General features: G+C 43.2%; 5 protein-coding genes across 7 annotated transcripts; 1 reads left to right on the plus strand and 4 right to left on the minus strand.

The window, feature by feature from the left end:
- Window positions 1-235: 235 nt before the first annotated feature.
- Window positions 236-4,267, minus strand: xkr8.3 (XK related 8, tandem duplicate 3). Its single transcript, XM_046416902.1, has 3 exons — window positions 3,310-4,267; window positions 2,483-2,670; window positions 236-2,302 (listed from the first exon to the last, which is right to left on the minus strand). The coding sequence occupies exons 1-3, from the start codon at window positions 3,633-3,635 to the stop codon at window positions 1,551-1,553; spliced, it is 1,266 nt and encodes a 421-aa protein (XP_046272858.1). The 5' UTR covers window positions 3,636-4,267; the 3' UTR covers window positions 236-1,550.
- Window positions 4,268-4,828: 561 nt separating this feature from the next.
- On the plus strand, window positions 4,829-10,928 carry srsf4 (serine and arginine rich splicing factor 4). 2 transcript variants are annotated; one of them, XM_046417593.1, is made up of 6 exons: window positions 4,829-5,051; window positions 5,962-6,101; window positions 7,885-7,991; window positions 8,820-9,034; window positions 9,201-9,278; window positions 10,019-10,928. In XM_046417593.1, the coding sequence occupies exons 1-6, from the start codon at window positions 4,945-4,947 to the stop codon at window positions 10,506-10,508; spliced, it is 1,137 nt and encodes a 378-aa protein (XP_046273549.1). In that variant the 5' UTR covers window positions 4,829-4,944; the 3' UTR covers window positions 10,509-10,928. The 2 variants fall into 2 exon arrangements, with proteins under 2 accessions (XP_046273549.1, XP_046273550.1); XM_046417594.1 differs by lacking the exons at window positions 4,829-5,051; window positions 5,962-6,101 and adding an exon at window positions 7,302-7,410.
- Window positions 10,929-11,043: 115 nt separating this feature from the next.
- msto1 (misato mitochondrial distribution and morphology regulator 1) lies at window positions 11,044-16,784 on the minus strand. Of its 2 annotated transcripts, none has more exons than XM_046417592.1 (14): window positions 16,572-16,784; window positions 15,657-15,786; window positions 15,477-15,546; window positions 15,231-15,306; window positions 15,026-15,083; window positions 14,776-14,926; window positions 14,073-14,187; window positions 13,792-13,926; window positions 13,543-13,695; window positions 13,028-13,159; window positions 12,769-12,953; window positions 12,270-12,374; window positions 12,043-12,155; window positions 11,044-11,957 (listed from the first exon to the last, which is right to left on the minus strand). In XM_046417592.1, exons 1-14 carry the CDS (start codon window positions 16,653-16,655, stop codon window positions 11,698-11,700), a joined length of 1,767 nt encoding a protein of 588 aa, XP_046273548.1. In that variant the 5' UTR covers window positions 16,656-16,784; the 3' UTR covers window positions 11,044-11,697. The 2 variants fall into 2 exon arrangements, with proteins under 2 accessions (XP_046273548.1, XP_046273547.1); XM_046417591.1 differs by having other exon boundaries at window positions 14,776-14,929.
- Window positions 16,785-18,167: 1,383 nt separating this feature from the next.
- Window positions 18,168-20,708, minus strand: apoea (apolipoprotein Ea). Its single transcript, XM_046417595.1, has 5 exons — window positions 20,614-20,708; window positions 20,307-20,370; window positions 19,645-19,789; window positions 18,794-19,081; window positions 18,168-18,637 (listed from the first exon to the last, which is right to left on the minus strand). The coding sequence occupies exons 2-5, from the start codon at window positions 20,347-20,349 to the stop codon at window positions 18,337-18,339; spliced, it is 777 nt and encodes a 258-aa protein (XP_046273551.1). The 5' UTR covers window positions 20,350-20,370; window positions 20,614-20,708; the 3' UTR covers window positions 18,168-18,336.
- Window positions 20,709-22,695: 1,987 nt separating this feature from the next.
- LOC124074764 (apolipoprotein A-IV-like) lies at window positions 22,696-24,624 on the minus strand. The gene is made up of 4 exons (XM_046418002.1): window positions 24,090-24,624; window positions 23,947-24,003; window positions 23,695-23,848; window positions 22,696-23,472 (listed from the first exon to the last, which is right to left on the minus strand). The coding sequence occupies exons 2-4, from the start codon at window positions 23,984-23,986 to the stop codon at window positions 22,893-22,895; spliced, it is 774 nt and encodes a 257-aa protein (XP_046273958.1). The 5' UTR covers window positions 23,987-24,003; window positions 24,090-24,624; the 3' UTR covers window positions 22,696-22,892.
- Window positions 24,625-25,739: the final 1,115 nt, after the last annotated feature.

The following is a 25,739-nucleotide window of genomic DNA, read 5'->3' on the forward strand; positions in this document are numbered from 1 at the left end:
TAAGGAAGCTCAAACTTTTAAAGGCACATGTACCAACATGATCATTACCAGTTTACACAGACACACACAAAACTCATACTGAAAGCTGTCATTTTAACAAGTGGACTCCGGAGTCTTCATGTGTTTATGTGAACTGATGTTACTGAAAAAAGAGAGAGAAACTGAGCTGTAAACTCATCACGTAAATCAGGTAACGTTCATGAACAAAAGACACAAGTTAAAAGAGATAACAGAGCGTTATTCACTTTAATGGCTGCACCTTAGCTGTTGGTTTCAGCAAAAGAAACAGATCTGTACTTTGGTGAACATTTGTAGGAATGAACAATGAGCTGTAAAAGGTTTAACGCATGAGAACATCATGACACGCCAACTTAGGACACATGAAAAAGATTCAAATAAAACACGCCAATGGTTTTGAGTGCGGCACTTTTCGATTCACCACACTGATCATTTTCAAATTTGATCCAACATCTAAAGTAAACAGAGATGTTTGACACGTGACATTTACACAAGCTAAACAAACAGCGGGCGAGGGAGTCAGAGTCACGCCAGGTGTGTACCTGCAGGACGTCTGAAGCTACGGTGATGGCATCCACTGTTAAAAATGTACATACAATTCTTAGGTGACATGCAAAGAATTGGCACTTAATTTACATCATCAATAAAAATTAGCCTATCAAGTAACAGAACAGAAATGATAAAAGCAGAGTTGACAGTCAGGTCTACATTCACGGTCATTCAGTAGGTCCCAGTAGCAGCAGCTCGAACAAAAATGTAACACAAACAGACGTTTTTCACGTAAAAATCTCAGAAATTCAATGTTTGGCAAAATCATTTAATTTTAGAGGTGAACTGAATAAATTTAAAAATTGTCAAACCACACAGGTCAGGTTACAAAACCTTCGTAATGTGAAACTATTCCGATCGCTTTATTATTACCATCCAATATTTTAATTATGGACAAAGTATTTGTTTTGTGGCACTTTGTAAAGCGTTGGTGTCAAATCATCTAAATTCCTGTGAGCCTTAAGGCAACAAAATAAAATCTGCTCCGTAGAAAACGAATCAAATATAACTTCACTTTGATACTTTAGAAATTAATTTAGCAAATGACCTCAGTTTCAAGTTTAGTTGAGTTCAGAAATATGAGAGAGAATTCACTGTGACTTCTTATGAATTTGTAAACAGATTCTTCTGTTTACATGGAATTTGCATCCATGTGATGAAGTGTGTAGATTTGTCAGGCATTTCTATTTTTTTTGGCTAAGTAAAAATTCTTACTTATCATAAAGGTTTTTCAATTGATCCACTATATCACAGTATGTGTACCGATGTGTGGTCTACGTACTCATATGAAAAGTACTTTATCCACATTGACAGCTCTTGGTTTTACGTACTGTTTTTCAGCCTGTGTTTTGGTTTACAGTATAAGAAGCATCTGGTGTAACACGAATACGAGACTAGAGGGAGACTGTTGTGTTCTGTCACTACAGTAGAAGGTAACCTTGCATCAGTAGCACATGGTTGGCTGTGACACACACCGTCAGTCATCACAAATGTGACAACTCTGCTCGGTTTGTGCCATCAATGTCTCTGACGACTCTTTGTTCAGAGTAAAAATGAGTGGCGTGGCAGGCCATCCGTTTGTTGAGAAGCTGGGACGACAGGCTGCTGTCCTGGATGGAAAAGGCTTTACTAGACACTTCTGCATCGGGCAGATCAATGGGCAGTCCTGGGTCCCTCACCGGGGGCCTCCAGAGCTTGGGGTGGAAGCAGCAGTAGTAGATGGCTTTGAAGAGCAGTCCCAGGAGGTAGGTGAAAGGCAGAGCGATGAGCAGAGCGAGCGCATACGACTCCGTCAGGACGGGGTCCCGGTAACACCACCAAGTCGCCAGCAGGATTCCTCCGTCGGTGGTGATGAAGGAATGGTAGATGATGCTCCTGCTTCTGGTCTGACCCTCTGCTACGTTAAACCAGCTGAAGTACCAGATGAGCCCCACAGTGGCCCGATAGAGACACTCCCCGCCGATGCTGTCCATGAAGTCTGTCCTCTGTTGCCAGGCCCATAACACAAAGACGACCCACAGCATCAGGAAGTGGGCAGCAATGTAACCAGACAGGACAGAGGCGAAAAGGGCCAGGGCCGCCACACGTGGGGCGATAAGCAGAAGGTTCCACAGGAAGTAGATTAAAGAAGAACCCCAGCCCTGCTTGGCTTTGTCTGGGAGGAAGGAGCGCAGAGAGCGGTGGTAATCCACCACCATCCAGGCTATGGAAGTGGTTGATGCAGCGATGCTCACAACTGCAAACACAGAAGTTGAACCATCAGTGGAGCAACAAAGCGGAAGTGAACACAATACACATTCGTGGTGTGTGTTGACTTACCATAAGCCAGTGTTTTAAAAGTCTCGACCGTTACCCCATCCCTTCCAAAAATGTGCTTTTATTGTAAGGTTGGAACTAAATCAAATTAAAGACTCACACTGAACAGTCCTGGCCTTGTTTGTGCGCAGCATGACATAGATCATCAGGGTGAGCTGGGGAGCACTCTCACAGAAAGTCTCGATAAGTCGCAGCATGCTGAGGTCGTGCGTCAGGTAAACGGCATACTCGGACCCTTCCTGTTTCCGCCACCAAACCCTGAAGCCTTGACGTATGGCGGAGATGTGCCTACACGGATGTCAGAGGAGGGCGTTTACAGGACACACAGTCTCACAGCAACGGTCACATGCAGCTCAATATATTTCTTTTGACAGGTAATCTGTCGTGATGCGTTAAGTGTCTTGAGGGGCACTAACTCTCCTGTATTTTCAGCTTTTCATACCTCATTAACTCATTGTTTGTGCATTTTAGGCTTTCACTTCCCTTCTGATGCACTGGATTTACTGGTTGCCACACCTGACATTTTACATTCATGGTCACAGCACCTATCACATTTTATCACCTACCTGCTTGTTTGCTTGAGCTACTCTGTAGGATTATCCAGTTTTTAAATATGTACAGAGAGAAATGCTCCTTTGTAAAGGTGCTTCTGCCTGAGGGAGCATTTTATTAGCTTTTGAAAGACTGAAGTGTGTTTGCAACACACACGCTGGGCGTTGTAACCTGGTGAAACACTCTGCATATATTAAGAAACAGCCATTTATCAAACTGACATTTAGACATTACAGTTCCAATTGACTTTAAGTGTGTCAAGTCTGTCAAATTACGATGATGTTTAACTGAGATAAGATCTGCATAGTGTGTATAATTTTAATGATAAAACTGTTATGGTTTTGCTGACTTTGACACAGTCTTTGGTGGACCTACCTGCAAAGGAATCCCAGCTGCAGCACATGTAACAGGCAGGAGAGCTTCACTTGGTCCCCGAACAGCACGGTTCCTCCCCCGGTCTGTGCGCTGAAGCCAGGCAGCTCTCGGTCATACTTGAGCCAGAACCAGCTGAACATCTGGACCACGACAGACGACAGGACCATGAGGCCGACCAGCACCCCGAACCAGAAAAAGTCCCCCCGGCAGTAAAACTCGGTGGCCACCCACACGTCCGAGCCCCAGTCAACTAAAAAGGTACACACTCCGATCACAGAGAAGACAAAATCGATCCAAGAGTACTTGGAAAAAGTCGTCTGCTCCATAGCCGCCGTACCCGAGTCAGTTAACTTATGTTGACTAACCGACCGACCTGTTGCTGGTAAGCTAACATTCGGCTAACGTCGTGTACCGTTATTTCCCTCCCAAAGCGAGCCCACATTCTTCAACCCATTGAAGGCAAAAAGTTTCCCACACTTTTCCCACTCGAGCAGCAGGCTGAAGTCACTCCGAGGACCAATGTTAAAACTCTGCACGCATATTTGTGGTGGGAAAAGTGCTGACCTTTAAGATAAATACCTGCCACACAGGGAGGCAGTTGATTTGTTTGTAGTCATACTTGTCTAGTCTTTGCTAGCCCGCCCATCGCGGCTTGTGCTTGTGGCGATTGGTCACAGAAGCCGGGACGGAAACATTTTAGTATTCAACGCCCCAGCGGCTGTTTGAAGTGGAAGGAAGAGTCTATTAAGTGATGCATCAGTTTGACAAAACATATTTTATGAAACAACGAAAATGTGAAAATTAACTAATCTTTTATGGCATCTTTTCTTTTACTATCCTTCTGCTGCTGTGACGATGTGAATTTCCCCCGTGTGGGACTAATATGTCACATTCCTAACAACATTGGTACTTTGAAGTCGGGATTCCTCTTGCCAACATAGTTTAAGGACACCTTTCACCCCAATCTTCATGTTAGTTGTTGTTAGTAGAGGTGGGTATGGTGGTCAGTGCAACTAACTGACATATTTAGTGTGGTATCTGTTGAATGGAAGTCAGGTAGAAGCACAACCTTTTGAGAAATTATTCTCAATAACAAACTTAATCTTTTTAAACTTTTAATCAACCACATTCAAATCCAGTCGTAATATTGTCATAGTAGCTAGTTATCATTTTCATTATGGATTCAGGGTATTGACCCCTCTCTGATTCCCAGACTCCAAGATGGCGTCTTCAGATTACTAGTTGAGTCCAAACAATAATCCAGTAACCCAGGATTTATAATATCAACAATTATACAAATCCTTACATTTGAAAAGCTGGAACCAGATTTCAGCTAATAAATTCAGTATATATATATATATAAATGTATGTATGTATGTATGTATGTATTCTGTTAGATCAACTCAACTGTTAATCGCCTCAGCACTAATAGAGAATGTAATTTAACGGGGCTACCTGAGAGACCAAACTCAGGCCAGAAAAACAACCACAGAAGAAGACACGCCCCCCTGCGGCCGTGACCTATTGTGTTCGTGAAGCGCTTGTATGTACCCTTGCAGCCTCGCGCCTCCTCTGTGTGCCCGTCGTATCTCACGGTCGGAGCCCACATTTCGGTAGCACATTTGAACTAACAAGATGTCGAGGGTGTACATCGGAAGGTTGAGTTACAGAGCCAGAGAAAAGGACGTGGAGAGGTTCTTCAAAGGCTACGGGAAGATACTCGAAGTCGACCTGAAAAATGGGTAACGTTGATGTTGTCCGTCGATATCCGTTGATGTGGATGCTAACGTCAGCGCAGGCCGCAGCGTTTAAGCTAACTTGCACTCTGGGCCTTGCTGGTTGCAGCGGGCCTGGCCTGCTAATGCTAACTTAGCTATTTAGTGTGTTTAATGTTTAACAGATAAAACCGTCGAGCATCTGAACTCCAGCACGGTGTTATGTTTGGTAAAGTGATATTTTTCGCGGTAACATACTAAAATGAAAACGAGTGTATGTGTGAGCCTCGGTATTAATGTTTGCGCTTTACCGACCACGGCTAACCAGTTAGCTAATGTTAGACGTGGCAATGTCATAGCCGGCTGCGTGTATACAAGCAAATCGTTTGCTGACCAAGTGCAAGTTCAGGCACACCCCATGTGTAACATTGGGTTGAATGTACTTTGTACTACAAATGCGCACGCCTAAATTACATCTCCTTCCTGTTTAAACGGTTCACCCTATCGGTTTCCTTCTACATTTACATGTGGCGTTTGAGGTAACGGTATGTAATAATTACATAACGATGGAGCTAGTCTCCTCAAATTAACACGTAGTTCCCGTTTAAGTATCTAAAGCTGAAAGTACTTTACGCTCGTCAACACTTCAGAGCGGACACGTTCACATAGTTTGTTTTGTCTGACCACCAGTGCGGTACTTTTCTGATTCAAAACTGACCAATCCGTTGTCTGCAATAAAGAAAATCTGCTTCATTGCATAAGTAAGAAAATAAGGGAAGGTAACATGGCCGGGATCAAAGTTTGTTCTTTCCTGGTTATTGTGTTAATAGAGCGAAGTCAGGGCGTGTGTGTGTGGGGCCTGTGGCCTCCACTGTATTTTTGATGCTGGTCAAAATGCTTTGTTGTAACCCTGGTATTGTTTTCTTCTTTCATAAAGGTATGGGTTTGTTGAGTTTGACGACCCCCGTGATGCTGACGATGCCGTGTATGACTTGAACGGCAAGGAGCTGTGCGGGGAAAGGGTCATTGTGGAGCACACCAAGGGACCCCGTCGTGATGGAGGTTATGGTGGGAGAAGTAAGTGCTCAGTGGAGTGTGGTCTTGATTTAAAATCAACAGTGTTATTGATGATGGGGGTTTCTTATCATTGCAGGGGCTTTTTAATCCAAATTTCAAAGGGACAAATTTTTAAGCTTGTCCTTGGTGGCTGATGGGCATTCAATTTATATTCCTGTAATGAAAATTGTTAGGGTTGATGAGCTTGATCCCAATACTACATGATGTTGTGATATGGGACAAGAGGTTTATTTTGTTGTTGTATTATATAGCAAAAACATTCTATTTTCACAAAAGCTGAATCAGGATAGGAAATGGAATATTGACCTGTCCAAAGTTTTACATATGGACACACAAAGAAATTGGCTTGTCTGTGATGTTGATGTTTGGTCTTTGGGTTTGAGTTGTTATGGGAATTTCTGCATTTTTTTTAGATTTATCAGTAGAAGTGAATTTCTGAAAAATGGATGAGGGTAAGACTATTAAGAAGTCTGGAATCAGTCCATTTATTCTGAGATGAGGTACAAAATTAGACAATCAGTCAGTATCACCCAGCTCTGCTGGTACCAGTCGCCCATTTTAACCTCCTTTTCTACATTATGAAATTCGGTCTTTACATTTCATTGAGTTGCACACGCCCATCCATCTTAATTTCATCAGGTCTGGCTTTTGTTCTGACCTCAACGAGCCCTGCTGGTTCTCAACAGCCTGCATATGGGCATGTCTCTGTTACTGGATAGGGTACTCCAGAGCTGCGGTTTTTATTGTCTTGCAAATAAGTTAGCAGATAGTGTAGGAGCACTAACTAAACACTGTGTATAGGAGGGGATTTGCTTATCAGCACTTAATGTGATTACATTTGTTTGCACCAGAGCCACCAATGACTTGGGAAAAATATCTTGGATTTCCACATGATGGATGTAAAAATGCAGCTACATATGAATGTGTGATGGGGAGATGGCTTACTGATGGAAAGGATACAATTGTCTTCATTTGAACACTGTAAAATAATTATTTGATTGTCAAATATCTTGTAATCTATTGATGTCTTATTCCATTTTTTATTTTATATAAAATGATTGTCAATTTAAAGGTAAAGATTTAACAAAGAACCTCAATGTTTTAATTGAAAGAGTCCTTTGCTGACTGCCTGCCCCTATTGCTGGCCATGGTGTCCCCCCTTTCCAAGAGTGTGGTTTGACCATTCTGGGCCCCTGGGCAGACCAAAAAAGGGAGCCATTGTGAATGAAGACCGCTTTTCCCATTAGGCCCAGGCCGGGTGGTGAGGATGCCATGGGGTTAGGAACAGATGTGGGTTCAGCTCTTATAGGTGCCTGAAAAAAAAGAACATGTTTTGTAACAGTGAAATGTTTGTAGATAGGATAGCTTAGAAACTTGCTTTAGTTCACCGTAAGTACTTCCTCAATCAGCTATGATTTTTATATATATATATTTTTTTAATTTATTTTTGTTTAGGCCTATTGAATTCTTTTTTCTTTTTTTTTTCTTTTTCTTTTTTTACCAAATTCTAATTAGCTACAATAGTGTTGTATAGGTTTATGCTTTTAAATAAAGATTTCCACTTGTAGAAAGAAGTTTTTTTTCCCAAGGATGTAATTTTTTGTTTTTTTCCTTCTTTTTTACCTTTGTTTTCACCTTGTTTGTTTCCCTTTCCCAGATGAATATTGACTTTTTTTTCTTTCTTTTTTTTTAAAGTGTGTAGCTTGGAGTTTAGAATAAATACACCATCTCTGTTTTCTTTTTGGTCCTCATTTGTCCTGTCCTTTCCTTGTTACCTTAAAAGGTGGATATGGACGCTGGGGAAGAGACAGATATGGACCACCGATTAGGACAGATTATCGGCTCATTGTTGAGAATCTTTCCAGTCGCTGCAGCTGGCAGGACTTGAAGGTATGTATTTTCTTTATTCATTGCTCCGTGCATTGCATTTCAGTTTTTTGAATGTTAAGGAAGTAGGAAATCGATAAGTAGAACAACAAAAATGCTGTCTTGCTCATCTGCTGTGTAGTTCCTTAAAACTTGTACTTGTAAAAGATGTGGAGGACTTTTGAACCGTCAGATCAGTTTCGCAGGATTGTGTTTTTGTGATGACTGTGAAAACGGTTAAAGATCCACTGCTAAAGATTCACCACTGAAAAATAACAGAAAATGCATAAAGATAAGCTTTTGGTCCAGTATAGGAAAATAAATTATGCAACACTTTGTGAGCACGTTTGGCCTTGTTTACACAAAGCCCTGGTTTTCATGTTGTGTAACCTGTATCTGAAGTAGACAACTCAGCAACTCAACAACTGTTGACCACATTCGGAGATGATCTGGGCTGAATTTGAGCACATTCTTTAAACTGTGTTTAGGTGAATGTGTCCTGGGCCACTGCTTACCTCAATAGATACTTTATTGATCCTGAGGGAAATTCAAGTACCTAACTGCTTGAAAACAGCATCTCATTTGGTCTTTGCAAATGTAAATGACATGGGTGCGTTTGCACAGAGAGCAGGTAAGTGACACCTGATCGTAGGTGATCACTCAGGACGCACAGCAGTTAACTGGCGTACTGTAGGTTTTCCACTTGTGATCAAACCACCCAAGATGCATGTGAATGCCAGGTGTAAACAGGGCCTTTCTCTCCTACGTCTTTAATTTTGTCCTCTGAGTCTGAGTCATCTAAAACTCATCACTCACCCTCTGATCACCATGTGTGTTTCTGTTTCTCTGAAGGACTACATGAGGCAGGCAGGGGAGGTGACTTACGCTGACACCCACAAGGGCCGGAGGAATGAGGGGGTGATAGAGTTCAGGCTCTACTCCGACATGAAGAGGGCTCTGGAGAAGCTTGACGGCACAGAAGTGAACGGTAGGAAGATCCGCCTCATCGAGGATCGCCCTGGAGCCAAACGCCGACGCTCTTATTCTCGCAGTCGCAGCCGTTCCAGGTGAGACGATATAAGGTGTTTCATGTGCAATGCTTGGAAAACTGATTTTACAAAGGAGTATGCAGGTGTAGAGGAAAGAGAAGCTGGTGTAGCAGCCAGTAAAGCTTTATGACGGTCACTTCTGCAGACAGTGTGGCAGTTGGTAATTGCTGCTGTGTTTCCTCAGGTCCCGATCCAGGAGCCGCAGGTCCCGCAAGAGCCGCAGCCGCAGTGAGAGTAGCAGTCGCAGCCGCTCCCACTCCAGGTGAGAAATCGAAACTGTTGACAGAAAGAGGACATTGTGCTAAACACACAGTATCTGTGTGGTGAAACGAGCTGTTGGAAAACATTGAGAGTAAATGAACTTGTTGAAGCTGTTTTGTTTTTCTTGTTGTTGTTTTTTCTTTTCTGTAATGGGTTAGTTTGCAGCTGAGCGAGACAGACGTGCATGTTTACACGCAGATCGCAGAGATCAAAATGTGCATTCGAATTAAAGAAATTTAAAGTCATGTCATGGCACATGCAGTAACAGCAATGGCTGACGGCCATGAAGCCTCTCAGCAGCTGCCTATTAAAACCCACATTGCATAACCAGTTAGCTGTAAGAGATGTGTCTATAAATAAATGTTTACGAGGAAAGTGCACAGGTGCTCGCATTGGTACGCAGTTGGCTATTAGGTGACGTCAAGTCGTAGCCTAATATTCACAGCTGTTGTTTCGCTACAGCCTGCCTCTCTGCATTTATTTTATGGTTATGGACTTAATTAAAGCACACCAAAGCTACGCAATCTTGTCACAGTGGATTTGGGCTTGTGTTGGGTTTTTTTTTTTAAGCATTTTTGTACCCTTTTGTGATACAATTTATGTACAAAAAGAAGTAGTCTGATTTGTTGTAGAAGGGACAGTGAAAATAATCCACTTTTAAACTATCTATAGTTTGTTTTTGTCCCCAGAAATGAGATCTAACAGCACTAAGTTCCTCTTCTGTCTGATTTTTGTCCCCAGAGCTGCTTCTCGCTCCCGCAGCCGATCTCGCAGCAAGAAGAATAAGGGCAAGAGCAAGAAGGAGGAAGAAGAGCGCAGCAACGGCGCTCAGAAGAACAAGGACCGCAGCAGGAGCCGCAGCCCCAAGAGCAAAAAGAGCAAGAAAGAAGGGAAGAAGGGCAAGAAGGACGAATCCAGGTCCAGGTCTCGCTCTCACTCCAGGTCTCGCTCTAGGTCAGGCATTAAAGATCGCTCTAGGAAATCTGGCTCGAAGGGCCGCGAGCAGCCGAAGAGCGACGACGAGGGAGGCGAGCCAGAGAGGGGGTCCCGCTCTCGTTCACGTTCGCCCGCCGAATCCAAATCCAGAGCCAGGTCTAAATCAAAGTCCAAATCCAAATCCCGGTCCCCCTCACCCGCCAAAGCCCGCTCCCACTCCCGATCCGCCTCCCGTTCAGAGTCCCGCTCCAAATCCCGCTCCCAGTCTCGTTCTCGCTCCCGTTCTCGCTCTTAGTTCAGGATTTGGACTGTTTGTCATGAGCCCTTGCCCCACCGTCTGCCCCCCCCGTCCTCTTCTTACATTCCCCAGACCCCACAACACTATCCTGCCTCCTGTTTTTTAATAAATAGCTGTAGAATCCCAGGCACTCTGCTCGATGTCTTTTATGCACATGCTTCTCCACTTCATCGGACTTTTACTCTACATGTTTTTTTCATTAGAGCGGTCTTGTGTGATGGAGGTGTTTGTAAAGTAACAGGGTGCAATCTCAGTTTTATAAGTTTAAATGATGGTGTCTTAGCTTTTTTTTTTTTTTGTAAGCAAATGTAGAAGCATACTGTTATGTCAAAACGCTGGGTGGGAATATGTCGAAAAATCTCATCTTTGTAAAATCCTTGTATCGTTTTATTTCAAATTAAAAACAAATGCCTGTTCTACACTTGTCAGTGTTTTTATTGGTGATGGATTCAAAGTCAGTGAGTTGGACATGAGGGAGGGGGGGGCACAAAGAGTTGAGATCAAGATGTTTCAGGGATTTGTTGACTTCTTCTTTTTCTTTGGAACCAGGTTTATTAAAGCCAATAAATGTAATGTTTCCATTTATAAGTTTATAACATTGCAATTTCACCCCTCTTAACTGCAATAGAGATGATTTACGAGGATAAGGCCAGTGCTGTTCTGTGGTTTTCCTGTTAGAAAATAAACATCAAGACAATTTATTATTATGGTTAGTTGTCTCTTGGCAATGAAACAATCTGTTTCCAAAAGGACGAGAACTCGGTTTAAAGTGCATCATGTTAACATATGTGCTATTTACTCTTTAAAGTGAATTAACAGTCAGAGGACCCCAAAAACAAGTAGGACAACTACATCTCTTCATGTAAGTAGTCATTTTATAGTGTACACTGGGTATAAAACACATTTAATTACACATAAACAGAAATGTAACCGTAGTGCATACAGTCTTATGCATTCATCACCTTTCTGAACCCTACACACATCTCTTCAAGAAGTTTATATTCCCTCATCTGTGTTGTGCAGCTCAGTTCTATTTCATCTCATCAGAAACTTGTTTCTTTCAGCCCCCGCGTGATTCAGTCCTGGTCCTCCTCGAACCAGACGCTCAGCTCCTCCACGTCATCTCGCCGTGTCTGTATGAGTGCATGCAGGCTGGTACTCAAAGCAGACGTCGGGTCAGCAGCCATCAGTCGTCGTCCTCCTCCTCTGAGGAAGAGCGCATCACCCCGCCGCTGTCGTCGCGGTAACACCGGGACATCAGGCGCAGCTGCTCCAGGGCCTCCTTGTAGTCGGCCATTTCGGGTCCCTGGGACAGGAAGCTGGGGGCCAGGCGGCGTATGTCGAAAGTGCTGGCACCACGATGCAGCTCAGACAGCCAGGGGCCGAGTGCAGGCCCCGACTGCAGGGACGTCATGACGGGTACAGAAGAGACCACAGGGGCTGGAACTGCAGAGAAATAGGAGGATTATTTCATTAAACCCATCAGGGTTGAACAAACATTGTAAAGAGAGGTAATTAGAAATGTATTTACACCCAGACGGGGGCGGCTGGCTCTGCAGGAAGCCCTGAGCACCGACGAACTGACTGAATATCTGAGGGAAAGGTGGCGTCAGCTTACTGGGCGTAGACACCAACTGCAGAGCACTGAGGGAGTGAGGATGGGGAGAGAACAACAGGATTCAAATATACCGTCCAACCTGAGGATAAACGAGTCACGTGATTCGTCAGTTCACAACATGTGACGGCGTGGGGACTCACAGAGGCGCCGTAGGATAGAAAGACCTGATGTACGCGGCCAGGACGTCTTCCCCGCTGTGGAGGCTGTGCAGAGGAGTGGGAGGTTTGGTCCCCTGAGCCAGAGAGCTGATGGAAAGAAAATTATTTCAGCAACACATTAAAGATTCATGTCTGATGCTTGCATGTTTCTGTAAGCCGTTTTCATCTTTAACAATTTACTAAAATGTAGACAAAAGACGAGTTAACTTGATTTGTACCTCAATGTGGCGTCTCTCCACTTCTTACTAAAATAACTCGACTTCATGCAACTGTATGATTTCATATTGGAATCAGTAATGGGGTCTGAGTCCACCGAGTCCAGGTTAATAAAAACATTAGCATTTGTCTTTTAAACTGACCTCATCTCACACGCATCCCTTTTTTCAGCACAAATTCAGCTATAAGTCTGAATCATCACTTTGTCAATTTAAAACAACTGGAAAAACAGAAACAGTACATGCATGTATTCATATGTCCTGACCTGATTAGCCTCTGACCCTCGAAGCCTTTGAGCGTCGCCCACTGGCCGTAGCATCGGCCGTCGCCAGCTTCGGAGCAAGCCGAAAGAGGTTTCCATGGCAGCACATCTGTGCAGGCGCTCAGGGCGTCGGGGAGAGAGCTGCCGTGCATCATGGGAAAGGGGACGGCACCATAAGCAGCCACCACCTACAATTTAAAATCACACTTGTCACCGTAAGCTCAGATATCTGAAGAGACGAATCCCACGGCAGTTAAGTCACCTTTCTCCCAGATACGGCCAGCGTGTCGGCCACCTGCCACATGGGGACGCTGTTGTTCCTCAGCCTGTACGGCGAAGTGAGGGCATCCAGGGCCAAAGCCAGGACGGCGCTGGAGTGGTACCACAGTGAGGGCTGGAACAGAGAAAAGACAGCCGGATTCAGATTTTACATATAATTATACACGCCTCTGCAAGTCCTTCATCATATCTAAAGTCAAAATCTTAAAGAAAGTGATTCTAATCCAGCTTTACTTTGAGTGTGAACATGCGCTTTAGTGTTGAAGTAAGTTCAGAGATCAGAATGATAGTATTTCCCTTCTTCTTTCCATCTGTCATTTCTTGAATTGATGTATTTGATTTAACTCCAATTAAAACAAGGTCAGTTAAAATGTCAGAATAAGGGCGCTGAAAAGGTTTATAAAGCGTAAATTTGATCCAGTAAAGGTTGCCGGTGACAAGACATTACCGTTAAATTCGAACAATAATTCGGAGAGAAACGAGAAATGAAAAGCTCACATCATAAGTTAAGTGGGGGAAGGCGATGGGGGATGAGGGTCGTCTGTCTAGTCCACCACGCAGGGTCAACGGGCAGAAGAAGGAGCTGTTATTGGCCAAGTGGACGGTCCCTAATGTGCAGTTTAACTGGTGGTAGAGGTCCTTCACTGGAGTCTGGTTGGACAGAAAGAACAGAGTAAGTACAGAAGTCCATTTACAAAAAGGTAAAATCGCCACCGTGATGTTGAGCTTGCGGAGTTTGAGACTCACTGAATTTGAGTGACTGACAGGTGCCAAGCCCCAGGTGAGGATGCCTCTTCCTCCATAAGAGTCCTGAAGCATCTCTGTGACCTTTGACCCCAGGCCTGCGAAGCCATCGGCCAGGTCACACAGAACCTGGAAACCCTGAGAGGAAGACAGGATGCAAGAGAGAGAGGAGAGATGATGAATGAAACGATTTTGGAAAACTGAAGCTGAAATACTCAACATGTTTTCAATATAATACAGATTAATACTTTACTAGGATTAAAAAAAAAAAAACGGCATCTCACCTGAAGGTAGTCACACTCCTCCACAAAGAAGTGCAGCTTGTCCTCCAGCTCCTCCAGCACCGACCCCTGCAGGAGAGCCTCTCCCTGGCCAAAAGCCTCCAGGCGGTGAGCCTCCCTGGTGATCCACGCATATCATAGAATGAATATACACAGAAATACTGAAACGTGCACACAAATTAAAAGCTGTGTTGAGATCTGCACTTAACCCATCAAATATAACGCAAGAAAATCCATCTTTAAACACATTTAAATGTGACTGATGATGTAAACGCTGTTTGTCAGCTGTGACAGCGTTAGACATCACGATTTAGGGTGCAGTCGCAAGTGAAACGAGCGTTAAAGAGTCGGCCCACAGAGAGCAGCCTGTGACACAAGCCCTAAATCTGAGTGAAGCCTGACATCTACTGGGGAAAAGCTGGTACTGACCCGTCTGTGTGGAAGGAATAAACAGTTTCTGTCTTTTTACAGGGTTACCTTCACATGAATTATCCGTCTGTGCTCACTGGGTTTATATTATATATGGTTTTAGATTACTCACTATTATATACAACCTCTTGTTAATACTGATGATATTTTCTGCCCAGATGTATTGTAAATGTTACTTTAGGATAAATCTTCATACTCTTAACTGGGGGAAAACTACAGCGAAATGAAATCTCAAAGCTTCATCTCATCAAAGTTCAAAAGAGTGTCTGCACTTAACCCATCATGGTTGTACTCGTGGATGACAGAGATGGTGCGAGGGTGCAGGTGGATCCTGAGGAAGTCGGACCAGACCTTCACGCTGCCCTCCAGCCTGTAGCCCCTCTGGACTTGAGCCAGCTGACTGTTCACAGTCTCCACACTCAATGCACCTGCTGGCGGCAGAGTTTTCAGAGTGCTGCGATTTACACATTCACACATCTTGTTTGTCATACAGAAATCAAAAGACGGTTTGTTAAGGGTTTTCTCACCTGAGCACTGAGGCTGGGGACTGGAGTAAAAATCTGCTTCAGCCAGGATCTCCCCTCTCTGGGAGACAAGAACAGAAGTTACACTGTGCCTCTGCTGTAGGATTAGCAGTGGAAGTGGAAAAGTGGCCTAAAAAATTGAGATAACAAGACGAACTGCAGAGACAGAACTAACAGAGTGGTTTTATTTCCACCAAAAAACACTCACATCCAACTTGTCCAGATCTTCAAGGAAGGAGTTCTTCGCAGGAGGACTTTCTTTGTGCATCATGAGGTTTCCCTCCCTGCCAGGTGGAGCACATTGTTACATCCCAGAGACAATGAATTGTCCATACAAAGACTCTTGGAGTCAATAAAATCTTTAACAACAAAGAAAACCCACAGAAAATCCCAAAATGTTTAACAGTTTTGTGAACACACAGGCAACAATGCACCTACAGACACACTCACTTACCATGTGACAGCAGAGGTGTCTTTGCCCGACTCATACAGACTTCCTTCCTGCCGTAGAGTCCGAAGACTTCCTGTTTTAGACAGAGACGGGCAGAGAGCAGGTGGTGAAGCTCACTGAGCCATCACCCTGTAGGAATTCACTAACGGGAACCTAATAAAAACATGTGACAGGTGAAGTTACCTTTGAGATCCATGACAATGAGTCGAGGCGTGTGGGTGACGTGTCCGCCCATAGTCTGTCCTTCACGAAACACGACATCGCTCTGGGTGTCCCCTGGTGGCGTCTCCGGATCGTACGATAAAGATGCATCCTGCAAACCAAGAGAAGTCCACTGTCATTTTTCTGTCATGGATTACGAAGCTAGAAAGACCACGTGTACCACAATACATTCAGCTCCATCGAGGAGGAAATGAGAGTGAGATTCTACCATCAGAAAAGTCCTGGAAAATTCAATCAGCATCAAAATATCAAATCTGACAATTACTCACAGGATTGACAGAAGAGGAAAAAAAACACTCGTGGACAACTTCTATCTCAATGTTAGTTGTATGATATGTTATGTTGTTTTTTGTTTGGATAAATATTTCAACATTGCAACAGTAATCGTGCTGTCATATGTGCATCAAACCATGAACAACAACCTTTTCAGGACTCCATGTCTTATGTGTAACCGCATCAGAGTAAACATCTCCATCAGTAAAGCAGTGGCTAATTTACACATCCATCTAAACTCAATCTAAGCTATCATGTGAAGCGCACAGTCAGTGTCTTCTACGATGGAATCCCCCCAAATTCTGTTCATAATATCTTTATCTGTCCTCAGCCAACATGAGACTTCACAATTATTAGCCTTAGCACCACAAACTCTTTGGGCAAACGTCATCTTTCTCTTCTAACTCCTGTGTCCATGATTAGTTCTATCACACGTCGTCGGTCTGTTGAAATGACCACAAAACGTACATTCGCGGTGCTGTTAGCATTAGCTGGTCGCTCCAGCTCAGAGCAGAAACACAGTGCAGTCTCTGAAGTTTGACAACACATGCGAAGCTAACGCTAACTGGCTAGCTTAGCATTAGCTGCTACTGAGTTCCTCACCTGTAAATTCCACCAGTGAGTCCCCACAAAGTTTGAATAATGTCCCAGCTGAAGAGTGACGACTTCCCTACAAGGGTTACTCATCGTGACGGAAATCAACAAACAGGAGAAAATATGAAATTCTCTTCTTTAAACATGATGGACATGTTTAGAAACGACACCTCTGAACAGATCCAACCTAACCGGGTTCCTGCTTCCAGCGTACATCAGCTTCTGTGATTGGCTGTAAACGATGTGTAAAGAAATATGATTGGATGATACAATGACATCGGCCTCAAGTGTGGTTTCACCGTGCCGTAGCTTCACGTGCGGTCCCGGCAAGCATTTTAAGCGTTGCTAAGTTTCCTAAAATGAAAATTACAAAGGATTATTGTACATTTTTATTAAATCTCCAGCGCATACGTACAAATAAATTGTTAAGATGAACTATAATGTTTAATTGTGTCAATTGTGTCAAAATAAAACAATAACAATAGAATTATTATTAAAAAACGATGACCCCTCCAAAAAAACAAAAATATTTGTGGACATTGGTCATAAATTTTATTAACAGTGAAATAAAAGCACAACAGCTGTAGTCAGTAAAAGATAATGACTGGTGATGCTGCATCATCTCGTTTTCATCCTTTTTATGTAGTGCAGATTGCAATCCCACCACTAGATGTCACCAAAACACGCCTCGTCTCAAAGCTGCTGTGGCTGCTAAGAACCTGCAAGGCCCTCGCTGGAGCCAATGTCTGGTTTGTCTGTTACTACAGAAACATGGCAGACAATCTGGAAGTGGTCCTGCTCCCTTATGTCCTGGTGATTATCCACAAATGAAAACGTATTTGTGATTATAAATCCTGCATAAGAAAGAAGCAGGGCATTTTCTCAGCCTTTCAAGGAAAACTGAAATATTATGTTTTGTTTGTGCCTACATTTGCTTTTGTCATGACCCATTATTTTTGACAGAGCTTGATTGTTGTTTCTGTTAATATTTAAATTATACAGGTCTGTTTTGATTGAGTTAGTGTTTTTAGTTATGATGTAATAGATGTAAACAGTTATGATTGTTTTAGTGATGGCCAACAGAAACATCTTTGTAAAATATATTCTGTGACTCTATAATGATCTGTGAAAATATTTTTTAATATAATAGTTTTTCTATAAGAATAGTCGCTGCCATGATTTCTCTCTGGTGTTTTTGCATTTTTGGCCTTGATGGTTAAATTTGATTAATGACGTCAGTTTTTGTTCATAGAGAAATTAAAACATTCCAATGTGGTTTATATGATCAAAATCTACCTTTAGTGACTGAAAATAAGTTACTGTATGCAAAAAAAAAAGGCACAAATTAGGAGAAGGTGACTGGAACAAAGGTGTAAATGTACATTTTAAAAACACACGACTGATTGCCAGCACTTTTCAACACAAGAACATGATGGTCACTGAACAAAAATATTTAATAAATATGCATTGACACAAATGTCTGTTATAGTTATTATAGCTTCTTTGAAATTATTGTATTGCCCTCACATTCATCCCCAAAAGTGAGACATTTTCAAATCCTTCACCCACCATCAATCATTTAATATGTGGAAACACTGGAGACAATTTACACACCTGTGCAGTTTGTTTTTATTCAGGGACAGAGACACATTTCAACTGTGGTGGACATTTGGGACAAAACAAAGCCTTTGCTTAGTAGCCGAGTTTAACTCATGCATCCTTCAAGGTGGTTTTGATACAGAAAGTTGGATGTACAGGTAGCCCAGACAACGGATTAGTAGGGAAAATTTTGATAACGATTAACAATGAATTCTCTCATCGCCTCCATCTTATCACTGAAGGTGGATTGCACTTTTTCTGTGGTTTTCTCAAATCTTTCCCTGAGGTCCTCCACTGTGTCCTCAAATTTTTCCTGCAGCATCTCCATCTGCGACCTCAGAATGTCTGTGATGGTGGTGATCTTCGCCTGGGCGTTGTCGCGCACCTGAGCAAAGTAAGGGCTGAGACGTGTCTTCACGTCCTCCACGTTGTCTGTGGTGCGGGACTGAAGCTCCTCAAGGTAGTCGGCAACTTGTCTGAGAGGAGGACAGGAGAGGTTTGACTTTGAATAAGACTCAAAAATGTCTTGTTTATCACATGGCTTTGAAAAGAAGGCGTGACACGGAGGAGGTTTCAGCAAAATGTATTTTCTTACTGTGTCACATCCAAAGTATGCAGCACATTTCACTCACTTTTTGATCTCCTGCGTGTCCTTGCTGAGGCGTTTCTTCAGCTTGCGGGTGTAGGCGGAGACCCTGCCCCTGACGTCCTCGGCGTTCTGCTCCATCATGGTCCGCAGCTCCTGGCCGTACTGCTCCATCTGCTCCTTGGCCTCGTTCATGTGTCTGTGGAGTCTGTCGGTCATCTTCTCCAGGTCTGCGCCCATACGCTGCGTGGCCTCCTGGGTGTAGGGGCCCAGCTTGGTCTGCAGGTCGTCCTTGTACATGGACAGGTCAGCCATGCTATCCTGGATCAGGATTCTGTTGGAGACGGACGAGGTTAGGGATTTTGTTTTATGTGGAGCATTCAGAATGCAAAGAGGTTGGAGCAGATGAAGGCCTCATTGAAGATGAAGATGGGAAAAAAAAAGTGAAAATAAAACTTTTGTGAGTCTCATCAGAAAGGCACCTGTGGGAGGTCCGTTACGTGTTGAAGAATTCAAAGCAAAAATCAAAACATTTTAACTGAAAGGTCGAGAAAGGATTCAACAGTAGCTGAGACTAAAGCAACGTTAAGTCCAAACAATAAAAGCGGACTTGAGAGCAGCGCAGGCCTCAATGAGCAGCTGCTTCCACGTCTCACCTCACTGACTCGTGTTGATTAAACCTTCTGACTCTATCAAAAGGCACTCAAAGTATGGAAATGTAGTGGGTCCTGCAATAAACTCAACCCGGGATTGATTTAAGGGTTTAAACAGCAAATTGGAATTCAGCTGTACTGGATTTATTAAATCTGTTAAATCTCAGGTGGTTCAGATTAAAACAAAACAATACACCAGATATGTCAGAAACATAATCCATGGACCGTGTAGAAAATCACTCACTCCAGCTCTCTGCCAATCTGAGTGCTCTTGATTGTGGTCAATGCTTTTTCCGCATTCTGGCTCAGGTCAGTGAAGTAATCGTTAAACCTGTCGACTGCTGCTTCCCAGGGGCTTTTCTCCTGAGGGACGGTTCTCGCATGGCAGCCTGGTTCAGACGGAGACAAAACACCTCAAATACTCACTTCTAAATCTTTGGGAAGAGTTTTGGAAAGGATTACAGAGAAAAACGCAGTCGCTAAATGAATGGCAGTAAACTGTGATACGTGTTATTTCATTTAAAGATATCTCTCTGGCTGTGAAGGACAAAGAGACTCTGGGACCTGCTTCTGGACCACATGAACCCTGAGGAGGGATCTGGTCTGGAAAAAGGACTCAGATCTAAAGAAACTGTAAACTGCTCACGTGTTCAGAGGCAACTTGTGACTGTTATTCAACACGTAATAATAATAAGAATAACAATGATAAAAGTTTGAGAGCTTTGGGGAGCAAGAGAGTAGGTGGTATTTTCAAAATAAAAGCCTCAAAACTTAAATATGAATTATTAATCATTACCTCTTTTACTGTACTTTCACTTTTAGTTTTCAGTAGTCAGCAAGTTGCCAGCTTTCTTTGTTCATCTCTCCTTTATACTGATATAAATATAAGATTGATATTGAGCTCACCTGAGAGGACAGCCAACACCAGCACGACTGCAAAGGCTCTCATGATGACCAGAAACAAGCACACCTGAAATATCACAATATCATATTAGTTTAGTTTAGTTTATTCACAAAAAGCTAAAGAATTTCACCAGTTGGACATTACAATGGAAACATTTCTCTAACTTAGATCATCAATATGTTTGTGTTCTTGAGTGTAAAGTTAAATAAACATTTGCTAATTATTTGACACAGTTACAAACAAATCGCTAACTCAACCACCAGAGACAAACCAGCTGTTAAATATTTGTGGAAACGCTGTGTGGCCTACCTCAGCAGTCCTGATCTGTGACGTCTGTGAGGCTGACTGAGCTCAGTCACTCAGTATTTATACAGTTTGGGTGGCACTGATGTGATCCAATAAATGGATAAAAGAAGATCGCTGACCTGTGTCCGAAGTTCCCAACACGAACTGCGTTGTTGTCATCTTTTATTGCTGTGTGTTGTTTTGGCTCCACGTCGCACATTGAAAGTACACAGCACAGGGCAGGGCAGAAATCAGAGCCCAAAACGTCTGATCGAAGGTTAAGGCTTCTGAATCTTTGATATCAGTCCTAAGATTTTAGTGCAGCTCCGTAGATAAAGTGTGATTTTTGCCTTCTTTGTGCTCATGTGACTCTGTTCAGAAAAGAAACTCTGAATTTCACACAGTCCTTGTCTGAGACAACCACAGTCCTGTTGATAGCTGAAAGGCCAAAGGTCATGTCATATCATTGTCCAGCTGATCTGGTTCATAGTGTGCTCCAACTGCCTGCATTAAAACAACCTTTATAAGATGGGAAACTTTCCAGTGAGCCGCTTTGGATTATGGGGTAATTAATGAATAACTTCTGTCTTTACGTGTGGAATGTTTGCCTTTATGGCAGCTAAAAATATAAACAGACATGAGATATTGACTACAACCACCAGACAAGCGATCGTCTCTTCTTACTGCTTTTGATTTTCAGATTTTACTGCTGGTTTAGGAAACCATGAATGGTCAGGATCCTGCATCTCTGATCTACGAACCCTGGACCTGACTGCTGCTGGCAGGGCCGCACTCGTGGTTCCAGATCTCGACTTGAGGCCCTCCAGCAGTGGATCTCCTCACTGACCTCTTTTAAATCTCTTCTCTAAAGTAACTTTAATATTTAATATTGTTATTGTTTATCTTCTCATAGCTTTCATTCTGAATCTATTTGGTTTTATTATATGCTTGTATTGTAAAGTGTAAATTTGTTTATGAAAGGTGCCATAATTAGTAAAGTTATTATATGCACAAATAACAGATACAAAGCAGGAGAAAAGAAAGATTTCTGCCAATTTATTTTTGACTTTCTGCTGATCTTCTTTTCTTCAAGTGCAAATTATTGGCAAAATTTGAGGCCAAAATGATGAACAATGTTTATACTCAAAGTGTTGCTGCAGTTTTGACTTCATCTACATCTTTTTCCAGTTTCCATGTACCTTGCAATTGTGTCAGAAATGCCCACTCTTCTTCTACATGACTATGTGCTAGGATACCAGTATGATGATAATCATCTTCACTGAGTTATTGTGCAGCACGGTGGTGCAGTGGTTAGCTCTGTCGCCTCATAGCAAGAGGGTTCCAGGTTCGAATCCCGGTCTGAGCCCTTCTATGTGGAGTTTGCATGTTCTCCCTGTGCCTGCGTGGGTTTTCTCTGGGTTCTCCGGTTTCCTCCCACAATACCAAAAACATGCACATTAGGTTAATTGGCTACTCTAAATTGCCCCTAGGTGTGACTGTGAGAGTGTGTGGTTGTTTGTCTTTGTGTGTTGGCCCTGCGATTGACTGGCGACCAGTCCAGGGTGAACCCCGCCTCTCGCCCGTAGTCAGCTGGGATAGGCTCCAGCTCCCCCGCGACCCTGATGGATGAGCGGTATAGAAAATGGATGGATGAGTTATTATGGGAAAATTGCTGATGATTTAAGATTATTCTTTGGTGAAGCAGGAGACGACATGCTGTCACAATCAAAACTCGATGCACTTTTGCATATTTTCTTTCTGTGCTGCTGCTCTGCCTTCCTGTGATGATTTGCCACAGACAGAACAAACTAACATCAGACTGAATCACTGCCGGTCAACAGCCGGATGTCGCTGTTGGTAACGTTAAAACGAGACCAGTGGAAGACTCAGGCTCTCTGAGGGGCAGTGGAGAAAAATAAAACACCAGCTGCATACAGTGGGGCACCAGCAGGCATTAAGATGTGATGCATTTGTGGTGAAACGGTTCCAAACCCGCTGAGATAATTTATCATGTTTACTTGCACACTGTAGGTAGCAGGTTTAATCTACCAGTGAGGCACTAGAGAGGGAAAATATGCACACAAATTCACAGAATAAGTTTTATTGTTTATCCTTTACAGGTGAAAGTTCATAGTTGCAAACAGTAACACAACAGAGGAAAATACTGACATGATTCAAAAGGTTGCCTTTCAGAGCACCTTTCATTAACAAAAACACAGACGAGGAAGTATTGCACTATTGGTCTGGACCATAAACACTGATTCAACAGAGATAGCTGATGATGAGGAAGTTGAGAAATCTGTTTACTGGGTCAACTTAGTGAATGACCTCCACAGAGCAGTCAGCTGCCTCTTCAGGTTCTGGGCATCAGCGTCCAGCTTGGTCCTCAGCTCCTCTCCGAATGGAGCCAGGCGCTGCTGGATCCCCTGGGTTTTCTGTGTCAGCTGGGTCTCAAAGCTCCGGGCCAGAGGGATCAGGCTCCTCTGAAACTCCTCAAGACTCTGCTCCATCTTCTCCTTTATCTCGTCGGTGTAGGGAACCACCTGGGCCTGCAGCTCGTTCACGCTCTTATCCAGCTGCCCCTTCAGCTCCTGGCTCTTCTGCAGCAGGACGGTCTTCAGGGCCTCAGGGTTCATGGCGTTGGTGTAGGGGGTCGCGTCCTTCTTCAGCTCCTCCACCTGCCTCTGGAGGTCAGCCACCAGCTCCTCGGCGTAGGGCTGCAGGTGAATACCAATAGCCATCAGATCTTTCTCCATGTGGGTCTTCAGGCGCTCGGCCTCCTGGGAAAACCTAGACATGAGGTCCTGGGTGAGAGGAGCCGCCTGAGTGCGAAGAGTGTCGGTGAGCTTGCTGACGACGTCGGTGCTCTCAGAGATGAGGGTGCTGCAAACAGAAACACAGACAAGAAGACATGAAACTGTTCCCAGTCCCTGAAACCTCTCTTAGCTAGCATCATCCTCCTTGAAGAGACAAATTTTTTTTGAGTTTTTGAGCATTAAACTATTCTCTATTTGGTCACGAATATTTTGTGTCACAGAGAAAGATTTGAAAATTTCAGGCTGGCTAATTAAAGTATGTGTGTCTTTATCAAACTGAGACTCTTACTTCACTTCCTGTGCCAGCTGAGACCCTCTGATCTGCTTCAGGGAGTCCTCGGCGGTCATGGTTGCCTTGGCCACGTAGTCCCAGAAAGCATCTTTGACCATGTTGACCTGCTGCCTGGTTGGGTTTGGCCGCACAATGTTGGCATTGCAACCTGCTGAAAGAACAAAGAGAGTAAAACACATTTATCATCACTTGTTGAACACTGAGTGAGTCTCTTTACACATGTTGATTTTCACCAAAATGCTTTCTCACCAGTGAAAACAGCGAGGGCGAGCACCACCAGGACCTTCATGATGACTGAAGCTACAGCTGAAAGGAAACATACAAAATGATCTCATTCTGGTTATTTTTCATCTCGTAACTCGACGTGTGACATCCTCTTGCTGGCGTCTTACCTGTGTGGATGAGTTTGCTGCTCAGTCCGTGAGCTGTTGAATGCAGAGTGTGTGTTCTGCACAGCTCATGAGTGTGTGTGTATATATATGTAAGCAGCTGAGTGGTATGGACGAAACACAGGAGTAAAGTCCAAACGCTGAGTGTTGTGCTGTCACTGCTGCTTCCACATCACAGCAGTGCTGACGGTGACGTCAGAGCCGACGTCATCACTGTGTGTTGAAACCTCCAGCACATTATACATCATGTCAAATCAGACCAATTACACACGCAGAATTTAGCTCATTTTTTAAAATTTAGCGTTTGTCATAGTTTCTGTCTTTATGTCATTTCCAAAGTCTTTCATCAGAAGAAACTAATAAAGTTTAACGCCACAAATTGTGTTTGTTTGAACAAACGGACAAATTAAAGTTCATTCTCTGAGGGCCATAAGTGTGCAAAATTTCAGGTCAGCCCATTCACTAGTCGCTGAGCTGTTGGACCAAAGTGGTGGACAGGTGGGCCAACATGGCAGCCTGGGAGCCCCACAGCTAGCATGGCTAAAAACAAAAAGAATACTCTAGTACGGCACATAGATAAACATTAAACTTCCTTCTTTGGTTAAGTAACAGTCTTGCACTAACACTTTCATAAGTAGCTTGCAGTGCGCTGCTGCCAATCAGATATAAATTAATACTGAAGTAAACTGGCTGATTATATAATTTATTTTTCCATTAGCATAAAAACATAAAACAAAGCTGTGAAAAACAACTGCACAAAACCTCCACACAATCTCACAGGCTGTTTATTTAAGTCATAAGAGTGAATTAACTGGTGAAAAACCTTCAGGGACGTTTGGAAGAAGTTTGGGTCACTCACGTAAAAGTGATGATTTGCGACACAGAGACTTGGACAGCAGATAAGATAATGAAGTTGTTACTGTTTCACTCTTTGTTACTCTCTATTTCTGCATCGCTTGTATTGATTACTGTCACTGATCAAGCAGAGAGTAAACCAACACAAATCACCTGAATGTTCTTCTCTCTGTGCAGACAAAATGGTGTTGTTGGATGTTTTATAGGTCAGTGAAGTGTGAGCAGAACTTTGACCCAGCTGTGCCATCTGACCTGCAGGTTATCTTCATGTTCAGGTTATGTTTTGCTTCCTAATACAGCGAGACTCTCCTGACTACCTGATAAGACAGAGGAGCTAAAGTCTTCCTCTCAGGAGAAACTACTGATAAACACCCAGGTGTTTCATATGACTCACACAAAGACCTTCAGACCAGTTAGAAGGAGACGAGGAGAAGCTGAAGATGTGCCACTTTGAAAAAAGGGGACAAATCCATACAGCTTTCTTCACAAAATTAAAATTATTTGTCTTTTGAGCAACGAGGGAGGACAAAAATACGTACATATGACAGTCTTATACTGTGTGTGTCTTGTCTACAGTAGACTTATGAAACTCTTCTTGGAAACTCACTCCTGTATGTAAGTCAGTTTTTGAAGCCGGTGTTGGTGGCCAAGTACAACATGCAGTCTTCTTCTGCAGTCGGTCTTTCTGACATCAGAATAGATCCACAAGTCCTGCACACCCTTTTGTATGTTTTCATTCCAGTCTGCTTCTGCTAATGATTGAAATTTATCACAAACACACACACAATAAAACTGGGC

The sequence above is a fragment of the Scatophagus argus genome, chromosome 17, assembly GCF_020382885.2.
Source record: "Scatophagus argus isolate fScaArg1 chromosome 17, fScaArg1.pri, whole genome shotgun sequence".
Lineage (NCBI taxonomy): Eukaryota > Metazoa > Chordata > Actinopteri > Scatophagidae > Scatophagus > Scatophagus argus.

Excerpts from the sequence above, each read along its gene's own strand:
- LOC124074764 (XM_046418002.1), bottom strand. The coding sequence starts at position 23,986 with ATGAAGGTCCTGGTGGTGCTCGCCCTCGCTGTTTTCACTG. Across the intron at positions 23,849-23,946 it reads CGCCCTCGCTGTTTTCACTG|CAGGTTGCAATGCCAACATT; the intron begins GTGAGAAAGCAT and ends TTGTTCTTTCAG. Across the intron at positions 23,473-23,694 it reads CAGCTGGCACAGGAAGTGAA|CACCCTCATCTCTGAGAGCA; the intron begins GTAAGAGTCTCA and ends TTCTGTTTGCAG.
- apoea (XM_046417595.1), bottom strand. The coding sequence starts at position 20,349 with ATGAGAGCCTTTGCAGTCGTGCTGGTGTTGGCTGTCCTCTCAG. Across the intron at positions 19,790-20,306 it reads GGTGTTGGCTGTCCTCTCAG|GCTGCCATGCGAGAACCGTC; the intron begins GTGAGCTCAATA and ends CGTCTGAACCAG. Across the intron at positions 18,638-18,793 it reads GACACGCAGGAGATCAAAAA|ACAAGTTGCCGACTACCTTG; the intron begins GTGAGTGAAATG and ends TCCTCCTCTCAG.
- srsf4 (XM_046417593.1), top strand. The coding sequence starts at position 4,945 with ATGTCGAGGGTGTACATCGGAAGGTTGAGTTACAGAGCCAGAGAAAAG. Across the intron at positions 5,052-5,961 it reads GAAGTCGACCTGAAAAATGG|GTATGGGTTTGTTGAGTTTG; the intron begins GTAACGTTGATG and ends TCTTTCATAAAG. Across the intron at positions 7,992-8,819 it reads GCAGCTGGCAGGACTTGAAG|GACTACATGAGGCAGGCAGG; the intron begins GTATGTATTTTC and ends GTTTCTCTGAAG.
- xkr8.3 (XM_046416902.1), bottom strand. The coding sequence starts at position 3,635 with ATGGAGCAGACGACTTTTTCCAAGTACTCTTGGATCGATTTTGTCTTC. Across the intron at positions 2,671-3,309 it reads CAGCTGGGATTCCTTTGCAG|GCACATCTCCGCCATACGTC; the intron begins GTAGGTCCACCA and ends ACATCCGTGTAG. Across the intron at positions 2,303-2,482 it reads CAAGGCCAGGACTGTTCAGT|TTGTGAGCATCGCTGCATCA; the intron begins GTGAGTCTTTAA and ends CTGTGTTTGCAG.
- msto1 (XM_046417591.1), bottom strand. The coding sequence starts at position 16,655 with ATGAGTAACCCTTGTAGGGAAGTCGTCACTCTTCAGCTGGGACATTAT. Across the intron at positions 15,084-15,230 it reads AAGATCTGGACAAGTTGGAT|AGAGGGGAGATCCTGGCTGA; the intron begins GTGAGTGTTTTT and ends CTTGTCTCCCAG. Across the intron at positions 12,156-12,269 it reads TTCTATCCTACGGCGCCTCT|TGCTCTGCAGTTGGTGTCTA; the intron begins GTGAGTCCCCAC and ends TCACTCCCTCAG.